At 48.9% G+C, this 10,613-nt stretch overlaps 1 protein-coding gene across 3 annotated transcripts; it reads right to left on the bottom strand.

The window, feature by feature from the left end:
- Window positions 1–400: 400 nt before the first annotated feature.
- Window positions 401–8,634, bottom strand: LOC309796738 (melanoma-associated antigen D2). 3 transcript variants are annotated; one of them, XM_082610042.1, is made up of 13 exons: window positions 8,532–8,634; window positions 6,953–7,026; window positions 6,091–6,582; window positions 5,209–5,517; window positions 5,025–5,088; window positions 4,686–4,765; window positions 4,038–4,132; window positions 3,246–3,325; window positions 3,110–3,152; window positions 2,710–2,772; window positions 1,501–1,615; window positions 722–1,128; window positions 401–535 (listed from the first exon to the last, which is right to left on the bottom strand). In XM_082610042.1, the coding sequence occupies exons 2-12, from the start codon at window positions 6,995–6,997 to the stop codon at window positions 730–732; spliced, it is 1,785 nt and encodes a 594-aa protein (XP_082466168.1). In that variant the 5' UTR covers window positions 6,998–7,026; window positions 8,532–8,634; the 3' UTR covers window positions 401–535; window positions 722–729. The 3 variants fall into 3 exon arrangements, with proteins under 3 accessions (XP_082466168.1, XP_082466170.1, XP_082466169.1); XM_082610044.1 differs by lacking the exon at window positions 8,532–8,634 and adding an exon at window positions 7,902–7,977; XM_082610043.1 differs by lacking the exon at window positions 8,532–8,634 and adding an exon at window positions 7,212–7,268.
- Between the last annotated feature and the right edge of the window lie 1,979 nt (window positions 8,635–10,613).

Below are 10,613 nucleotides of genomic sequence, written 5' to 3'. Positions count from 1 at the left end.
TCTTTTCCCAAGAAAATCCCTACTTGTTCCTGTATCTCCCTTTAGCTACCTCCCTCTCCCTCCTTCTTGTCTTACCCAAATTTCTCAAAAGGAGAGTCTATACTTGATGTTCAATCTCCTCTATTTTTCTGCTCCAGACTTTCCCACCTCAGGGCTCTTCTTCAAAGTGTGTCCTCTATGCCTATAATCCCCATGACTCCTCACACCACTGCAATCCTGCCTGCTCTATAGGCTAGAGATGGGGCCCAACCTATCCTAGAGAGACATGCTAATTTTGCTCTAATTTTACTCTATTTGACAATGTCACCTAAAGCTAAGCACAGACTGAGGTGGAAACTTTCCCAATTCATTTTAAAATGTGATACCAAAATGTGACAGCCCACCAAAAAAAGCAATAAACTCAGAAATGGCAAATAGATTTAATGTAGAGTGTCAATTTCAATTGATTGATAGTGGCTGCCTAGAGTGCTGTGTTGAGTAGGTTTCTGAGGATGCACCCTGGCTCGAAGAGAAAGACTGCTGGGATTAGGAATATCTGAAAACACAAGTAAAAGAAAATCAAAAAGTCAATTGATATCCACCAAAAAAGAAGGAACAAAATGCCAAAAGTACTGTTTTCTCACACTCTCCATGTGGTCCTCCAACCTTGGCCTTCCTATAACCACCCAGCTCCTCATCCCATTCCCATGAGGCCCGGCTGCCCCCAAGTCTAAATAGATACCTGAAATCTCACTTGTAGGAGAAACCACAGGCACCAGAGCTGCCACTGGTGCTGGCACCAGCTCCACCAAGGCCCGCGAAGAGCCCAAACGTGAGAGTGGCTGTCAGGCTGGTGCTAGCACCAAAGCTGCCACTGGCACTGGCACCAGCGCTGGCACCACCGCTCTCCTGGGCTTTGGCTTTAGCTTCAGCTCCCGTCTGGATCCGGGCTTTGGCCCAGGGTCCAATATCAGCTTCGTCCCAGTTGCAGGGCCCAGCAGCATTCTCAGAGCCGAGCCCAATGCCCATCCGAGCTCTAATCTCAGCTCTTGCCTTGGCTTCAGCTGCAGCCTCAGCTGCAGCCTTCATATCTGCTTCCATTGCCTCTCGGTACTGAGCTGCCCATTCCTTGGGATCCTTCTTTTGTACCTGAAACAGGAATAACAACCATCTGAAGGATCAGAATCTGAACACTGAGCACCTACAGGATGCAAATTATAGTAATACAATAACTACTACCAGTAATTATACACCTAATATTCCATCCCTGCTCTGACACTTACTATCTCTGTGACCTTGGACATAACACTTGACAACCTCTCTGAGCCTGAGTTTTCTCATCTGCAGTAAGGCAATGACATGTCAGTTGTAAGGATTAAACTATTCAGATAGAGTGTTTGCACATTAATACAGGCTTCAGAATGTTCATGCATGAGCCGCAGGCTGCTCTGCACACAGCCTACCCTAAACAGTGGCACCCCATGCTCTTGGTATGCCAGGCTTGGACAGCTCTCCAATTACCTTGCAGGCAAACTTGAGGACTTTCATCTTGCTGGTCTCATAGTAAGAGCGCAGGCCCCAGAAGAACTCATACTCAGGCGGATTGCTATTAGGGACTCTGGCATAGTCCAGGTACCTTGAAAAGAGAGGTTCAAAGCCTTTATGTCTGTAAGACCACTCATGGCCCACTCATGCATTTAGGTGGCAAACTCCCCCACTAAATACTGCAGCTTTTCTCCCAATATTCAGCCCTAGCTCACTGGTCCTGCCCAGCAGCCACGTGGAGGTGCAGGGGGCACGTGTAGGGTATTTGTTCATAGGAAGGCCACGAGTTTTGTGCCCCTTGTCACAATAACCCAGGTTCCTGTTGGGTGTGTTGTAAACAGAGGAGCCATTTCTTCAGGCCCCCTGCTCTGAGCACACCCCACCATGGGGCTCGTCCGTGGCCTGGCTGAACCCTGGGACAGTCCACCCTAGAAAATGACTGTACGGGAAGAAACGGTCAACCAAGAGCAGTGGACTCCATGCATACTCTCGACCATTTGTGTGTGAGCCCACAGGTGTGTGCTGGTACACCCGTATGAGTGCACACATGTTCTCCAAGGACCAAGAATAGGGTGGGCCCTGGCCAGAAAAGTCAGGAGGTCTGGGCTTCAGGTCCAAATGGATCCTTTACCAGCCGGGGCCATGCTCAGACTTCCACTCTCCGAGCCCTAGGCTCCTCAACTGATACAGGGGATGAGGCGACAGCAGCTATTCTGCAGGGTAGTTATGAAAATGAAATGAGATGTATTAGTCAAGACCCCAGCACAGTACCTGGTTGCTTAAAGCTACCATTCTATGGCATTTCTTTATGGAGATTAATTTCTATGAAGCCCTAGCTAGCATAGTAAAAAAGAACTAAGGTATTGGGGCCAGGATCTAAATACAACTTTTCCGTTTGCTACCTGTATAATAACCCTGAGCAAATTACTTCACCTCTCAGCTTCAGTTTCCTCACGCGTACAATACTGGTGATGACAATCCCTCCCTTGAAGAATTGTTCCAAAGGCATATGTGAGAGTACAAGTAGGTCAGGAAATGTGTGCTTCTGTTCTCTGCCACCACCTCAGGAATAAACTACCACCTGCATACGCACACATATACACACGCACGTGCACCACAGCTTTATTACTCAGTTCTAAGACAGGCAAAATGCATGGAACACAGGAACACTAAACAGACACTTACTTCTGCTTCACAAACTCATCAGTAATGAGCTTCTTCACATCCCCAAAAAGCGAATGATGTATCCTGACAGCAGAAAATGATAAAATACATACATACATACACAATTACATACATAGATAAATATAATCGGGGCTGTTGCACTTCCCAGATGTGGGCAGAGACATTTCCAACATGGAAAAGAGGCTTCCAACATAAGATGGAAGCTCCACAGAAGCCCAAGAGTCAGTGAGACAGACAGCAGGACCATTTCCCCATCCACCCAGGTCAGAACCCTGGACCCTCTACCCAGTCCAGCAACCCCGCCCACTCCACCAGACCACCAGGCTGATGCAATCCTGGGACCATCTTCTTTTGCCAAAGGACAAAACAGACAGCAAGCACTGACAGAGCCCAGTCATACCCAGGGCGCAGCCCCAACTTGCGCAGCACCTCCCAGATGACAGCTGCAAGGGGAGGCAAAAGGAAACAGGGATAGGAAATGAACATGTGGAATTCCGACCATGACCCCCCATTCAGCTGCCAGCCCAGCCACTCACCCTCACTGGACCTATTTCCATTCATGAAGATGATGCTAAGAAGCACCATGAGGAGACCCAGCTTTGGTGAGTCCTTGGTCCTAGGGGAATAATGGGACAGAGAGAAGGTTTATATCCAGCAGCAATCTGCAAAAAAAAAAAAAAAAAAACACCAGCCAGCTCACTAGGCTAGCTTCTCCCAGATTCTTCAGATATGAGAGAATTCTGCCCAGTCTATGCTTCAAGCTCTATGTGACCCTGGGCAAGGCACTTAGACTCTCCTATTCATAAAATGGGAAAATCACATTCTCCTCTCCCCAGGTTGCTGAGAGGATAGAATTGTACTTGTATTTGTCAATCCAGTACAACCCGGACACCCAGCCAATGTGAGTCCCTTCTTGCTCTCCCAGACCCCTCAGCTCCAAGAGAATTCTAGGCATGGCCCCACTGATGTTCATGCCCTTCAAGCATCATGAGCCACTCATACCAGGAAGCCCTCCTGTGAGAACCATTCTACCAAGGCCAACAGGAAGAGATAAGCAATGACAGGTCTGCTTTCCTGGGAAGCTTCTGGAGAAACAGAAAACCTGACAGTAGGAGTGCCCTGCCCCAGGCTTCTACGCCCTCCAGTCAATCATAATCAGGTATCACTATTGTATGCAGGGCTCCAACTACGTGCAGGAGCTGGAATAGGGGTTTTTAGGCTCTGTCTTTCCTGACTTCCTAAGGGGATGTGGGGAGAGGACAGGGATGGAGTAGTACCACGGACAAAAACAGAAGCCTCCCTCCCACCCCAGCCCTTTCCCAGCTTACGTTCCTAGTATGCCTGCATCAGTGGGCTCTAAGGTGCTGAGAAGAATGTACAAGTGGTCATTCTTATCAATTTCCTTTAATTGGATCCCAAATACCTGCGGATGTGGAAAACAACTTGTGAGATCACAGAATGGGCATCCCACAGCTCCCCCTGTGCCTAGGGGTGTGTGTGTGTGTGTGTGTGTGTGTGTGTGTGTGTGTGTGTGTGTGTGTGTGAGAGAGAGAGAGAGAGAGAAACATCAGTGAGATAATGCACTTAAAGCACTTAGCTGAGTGGCCAGCATACTGCAAACAGGCAACAAATGCATTATTTTTAATCAACATCATCTTTGTGATTAGTGACAATCTAGGCAGCCAGAGAGTGGGGAATGAAAGGGAGAGAGAGCATCTGAAGTACATTATAGGACATGTCCAGCAGTGGACAGAAGTCAGGACTAAGCTGGGTGGCTTGGGTCCTAGCTGTGATTTTACCACTGACTTGCTGTGTGACCTCAAGCTAGTCTATGCCCCTTGCTAGGCCACTGTCTGCCCATCTGCACAGTGATGGGGCTGGATTACTCTCTGTGGTACCCCCCAGGAGAGACATGTACACCTTTGTTTGATTCAAGGCTACCCCATTGCACCCATCCCCCAGGTCTGCCCCTTCACCTTCTCCAAGGAATAGCCTGCTCGTTCAATGATTTCAGGGTACACATCAGTGTATTCTTTGATGATGTCCTTCAGCATGTCTGCAAGGGGAGAGTGTTGCGAGCACCTGGGCGGAAGTGGAGCCGCGTGGCCCCCATACCCAAACTAAAGACCCTTTACCAACCCTGCTGTGGGTGGCACAAACAGGTTCTGAGCTAATGAACAGAGATACTACTACTGCCAAATTAGAACTTTAGGAGGACATAAGTGGGAGCAGGAGAGCAAGAAATGCCCTCAGCACATGGGGGAGAGGGCAATGGAGAACAGAGCTGGGGGAAGGGAGGGTTAGTAGAACTCTACCTGAGCGTTTGATGGGAATCTTCGTCTGGTCTTTAACCAACAGGTACTTCACCAAATCATTGGCCTGGGAGAGGAGGAAAAGATGGAACGATCAAAACATGCTTGCAGAAGACTTGAGAGGATGGCAGAGAAGAGGGCAGGCAAAGCAGTGAATAACGCTGAGTGGAGAGGACAGGTTTCTTACCCTCCCTTGCAAAAGGGCTACATCCCGAGGTGGTGGTGTTTCAGGCTCTCGGGATGACTGGAGCTTGGCGGCTCTGCGGCGAGCCTTGCCCCTACGGGCCTTAGGTGACCTCAGTGAAAGCAAAGCTCTCCGGGCCCAAGCAGCCAACCGAGTCCTTGATGCCCTGCGGGCCCAAAAGGCTATGGGGCCCCTTGAAGCCCTGCGGGCCATTGAGGCCATTAGGGCCTTTGAGATCCTTCGGCCGCCCGTGGTTCCAGAAGCCTGACTCTGATCACTGCTGCCATCCTCTTCCCCATTCAGATGCTTCACCTGCATCAATGGAGAGCAAGCACAACATTGCCAGATGATGCAGATGGTCCTTTTTCCTCATCTTCTCCCTTCCTGAAGTCCCCTCTAATCCCACCCTTGTAGTAACAGCCTGAGTCTTGGATTTGTCTTTCACTGTTTTCCAAGCAGAAGTTTCATCTTCCCACCAGGCCAGGAGCAACCCAAGGGTGGGGCCTGAGGCTTCTTCTCCTCCTGTGTGCACCACTGGCTCCGCTTATACCACCCTGGACATGTCACTCCACCTCTCTGGGACTCAGCTTCCTTCTCTACAAAACTAGATTACTTTCAGGATTTAATGAGATAACCTGTGTGAATGTGCCTAGCTCAAGGCCTGACATATGGTAGCTACTATGTAAATATAAACTGCATTTCGTTCAGATTGCAGCTGTTTGTATTCCTGTCTCATGTGCCCACCAGTCTGTGAGCTTTCTGAAAACAGGAATTATATCACATTTCTCTTAGTGTCCCGCCACAGCCTTGATGAGCAGAGGGAACTTTCTAAAGGTTTACAGAACCATGAACCAACTGAGAGAAACAGAAAGGCAAGGGTCTTACCTTTCGGGCTTTCTTGGCCTTGACCTTGGGCCGAGTATCCTGATTCTCCTGAGCCTGTGCAGCTGCACCCTCAGGCTCAGGTTCATCTGCCAGAGCCTGAGAGGCAGCAGCCTCAGTCTCCAGGGTCTTTGTATTGACCTTCGTATCAGCCCCACAGCTGACCTTTTTGGTCTCAGTAGCAGGCGTTGTCACAGCCTGAGGGTCAGTATTCTGCATCTTGGTGTCAGCTGCCGGATTCTTCGTTTCAGCTGCCAGAACCGGGGTATCAGTCAGCTTAGTGGTAGCTGAGGCCTGAGTGGCAGATACCTCCTGAGCCTCTGTGGCCTTTGAGACCTCTGTGGTCTTTGAAACTCCTGCAGCATTTGAGACCTTCGTGGCCTTTGAGACCTCTGGTGCCTTTGAGGCCTTCGGTGCCTCTGAGACCTCCAAGTTCTGGGTCACTGTCAATAGGGTCTGCATCTTCAAGCCACGGTCCTCTTCTGAAGCTTCAGCCTGCAAGAGGAAGCAGGGAAGCTCACAGACCTTCTCCCCACCCCCAACTAGGCAAATGGCCCCAAAATTCCAGGGCCTCACTTCTCTGACCTATAGTAACTCCTACTTGCAGTGCGCTCTGACCACCTCAGCCCAACAAGGCCTCCCTTTCCTCTGAGCAGAAGAGGGGCGGGCCTACCCTCCCTCCCGCCTTTCTTCCTCCCTCCTTCCTCCCCTCCTCCCTCCCTCTACTTGGGGGAGGGAGGCGGCAACAAAGCAGGGAGGTAGATGGAGAAGGGCTGGGATGGGAGGGGAGGTGCCAAGAGATTTGGGGCAGCAACAGGGGCTGGAGAGCAAAAGCAGCTAGGGAGAGGGCGGAAGCAGGGCTTACCTGGAAGGGGGTCGGACCCGTACCACTCTCGCTTGTGTCAGACATGTCTCAAGTTGGCCTGGCAAGAGCTGAGCCTGAAGGAGAAAAGGCCTGGGTCAAGAGGCGAGCTCACTTAACGTCCTCTCTCCCGCCGTGCCTGGAGGCTGATACCCACCTTCCCTAGGGTCCCAATCCCAAACCCTCCCCCCACCCCCCCAAGGACTCCGTTCTCAAATTCAGTAATCCAGAGCGCCTAGATCTCAATTCTCTGCAGCCGTACCCTCCCCTACTCCAGGAAGATGTGCCAGCGCGGCAGCTCTGAGGACCCCGCCCCTTTTCCCAGTGCACACCCCCCCAGCCGCAAGTCGACAGTGCGCATGCGCATCCGTTGCAGGGCCCATCTCAGCCCCGCCCGCTTTCCCAGCAGAAGCTCTTTCTTTGATGTCCAACGTGCACATGCGCATTCGGCAGCTGGCTTGTCTCCAAGCTGGCCTTTCATTACACGCCCCTTTCCAGCGATCCATGGTGCGCATGCGTAATAGAGACTCAGTCCAGTACCTTTTTCCAACACGCCCCTCTCCAAGTTCGTAGTACCATTCGGTCCCGCCCCCTCCCCAACAAGCCTCCCTCTCAAATTGTCGCAGCGTCTGGTGGTCCAGGCCCCTCCCCTACTGACATCCAGCCCAAGTCCACAGCACCGTCCGGTCCCGCCCTTTTTCATAATACGCCCCCCTCCAAACAGGGACCAAGCGCATCTTGGTTCCGCCCTTTCCCTAATACACCCCCCTCCTCAAATCAGTATTTAGCTAGTGATTCCATCTTGGGCCCAGCCAAACAGGGTCCTGTCCCCTCCCTTCCCGGCCGGATGGATCCGGTACGATCCGGTCCTTAGAGCAGGATTTCTCCAGATCCCAGAGGGTGGGGCCGACCCCTCCCGGGCTCGGATCCAGAGCTGGGCCCCTCTGCTCACCTCGTCTTTCTACTACTCCTGAGTTCGTCCACTCCCTCTGAGCCCCTCATAAACTCAGACTGCCCTCCCCCCGCCAGGCCGGAAGTGGCCCCGCCCCTTTCCGCCTCCCTAGGGGGCCTCCGTCCCAACCAGTCTGCCCTTCCCCCCGCCCGCTCCTCATTCCTTATCCCCCACTCCGTACTACTCCGTATTCCCTCTGCGTTGCTGCCTGCTCCCTATTTCTCCATCGCCGTTCCTACTTACCCCACAGAATTCCGTATTCCCATTCCTTACATCCTCCTTCATGCTACCATTGCACCCCCTCCCCCAGTATTCCTTAACCCTTCTCTACATCCCCTGTTTTCTTCTCTGAATTTCCACTTCCCCTCAGTATTCCCCTTCCCCCTCATATTCTCCGTCCACCACTCAACACGCCCGGTTCCCAGTTTTTCTCCCCCTCTTCCTCAACTAGCCTCTGCTCTCCAATCCATACAGCCTACTACTCTCTTGGTCTTCTTCGTTGCCTACATCCCACTCCGAGTAACCTCTCCCCTAGCTGCAGTGGTGCAGTAAAAATTGACCACCTGCCTGGCTCTAGGTTCGAGGGGACTGGAACCACTGTCTGGAAACCCCAATCTCAACGTCCCTCACCTTGTCCTCTAGCGAGTCCGGAATTCGTCTGCCCTCTCTCAGTCTCTCTCGAAGTCTCAGCCTCCTGGACTAGAGCTGCAGCCAGCCCAGCCCAGCCCAGCCCCTTTCCGCAGCCCCCTGCCACCCCCCTTCTCCTTCCTCGGGGGTGGGGCAATGGGGCCCCGCTCAGGGCTGTCTGACGCCGAAGCCCGTGTTTATGCCACTGTACCAGGCTCGGTCTGAAGCCATTCCAAACCAAAACCACCGCCTCAAAGCGATTCATTCATTGAATATGTTTATATATATATATATTATATATATATATATATTGCTTATTGCAAAAGTAACGTGTTGTAGTTGTGAAATTTCAAATTATGCAGAAATATGTAACATACTAATGAAAGGCCATCCTTATCTCATGCCCCAGAAATAACCACTATTAACGTTTTGATATACATTCTTCCAGATTTGTTTCTATTTATATACTAATTATTTGGGTTTTCTCCCCACAAATGGTACACTATACCTACTGTTCTGTGACCAGGCTTTGTTTTTTTTTCCCCAGTTGTATATTCTAAACAGCTTTCCATAGTGCACATTTTTCTTAACTGCTCTATAATCTTTTCTCTGTAAATGTCCCATAATGTATTTAACCAGTCCAGGATACATAGACATTTAGATTGTTTCCATCTTTTTATTTACTATTACAAGCAGTGCTGACTCCATTTTGATACAAAACTTGTCAACTTTAAAAAGATACACAGAATAACATTTCCACCAGCAATGTCTCTTGCACGTTTATGTGTTGCATATACTACAAATATTTTCCATGTTATTTAGGATAATATTTGCTATACAAAAAGGTTTAATTATTATGTAGTGAAATGTATCAGGTTTTCCTTTACCATGACTAGATTCTGCTTCATGCTTAGAGATGCTTTCCACACTCCTATGTTATAATAATCACTGATTTTATTCCAAGCAGTTTTATGGCTTTATTATTTACATTTAAATGTTTGATCACTCCAACATTTATTTTGTATAAGGATTAATTATTTTCCAAAAATATAGCCTCATCCCTACACCATGTGCAAATTAATCCATCTTTTCCCCCACTGATTTGAAATGGCACCTTTACCACGTAATAAATTCACATAAGTATTAATAATTGGGTCTATTCAAGAGAACAAAATAAGATGTATAAAAAATTGAAAGTAGACAACATTATCATTAATTACAGAGTATATGAATGCAGACCTGGACAACCTGAGAGCATCAGTTAATGCTGTTAGAAACCATAATAAAAGTCAACACAGTGGTCAGTTATAGAATTAATATTCAATATGTTTCCTATATCAAAAGTAATTCAAATGGTTATGTCTTCTGCTTTATGAAATCACCTTTTCCTCTATTAAGCAAATAAAATATGAATCCCTATGTTCTATGGGCAATTCAACATACACATGCACACATACACACATACTTCACAGATATTCATGGTGGGCTTCTGTTCTCCTGACTTTTTCTCTAAATTGTTGCTCCCTCCAAGTTTGTGACATCAGCTCACCGCTTTCTTGCCTCCTAAGTTCTCTCCCCCCATCTACAGGGCTTTATTTCACACTAGACACAGCCCTTCCTTTCTTCCAGTTCTAGTACCCCAAATTCCCATCCCTTTCAAATCATGGCAAGCCTTGAATGCCAAGATAAAGACTTTGGTCTTGATCCTGAGAACGCTGAGATATTATTGAAGGGTTCTAGGCTTGGATGCAATACAGATTTGTGTTCCAAAAAGAACACCACTCTAGCTGCCTAACCCATTAGGAGTATGAATTAGATGTCTTCCTGGAAAAAGGGAGAGTAGTCATCCAGGTAAGCAATGATTGTGGTTAGGCCTAGAGTGGTAGCAGTGGAGGTCATGAGAAGTGATTGAATTCAGAAGATATTAAAGAAATAAAAAGCAGGACTTTATGAATAATTGGATGTAGGGAAAGGGGTGTGGAGGAGGGAAGTGTCAAAGGCAACTTTTGGGAATCTAATTTGAGAGATCAAATGTGTAGATGGTAACCCCTTTCACTAAGATATGGAATACTAACGGCTCTTCCC

Source organism: Mesoplodon mirus (genome assembly GCF_964341445.2).
Source record: "Mesoplodon mirus genome assembly, chromosome: X".
In the NCBI taxonomy this organism is placed as follows: domain Eukaryota; kingdom Metazoa; phylum Chordata; class Mammalia; order Artiodactyla; family Ziphiidae; genus Mesoplodon; species Mesoplodon mirus.
Note: the sequence above shows the minus strand (reverse complement) of the source record. Positions and strands in the feature narration are given on the sequence as shown.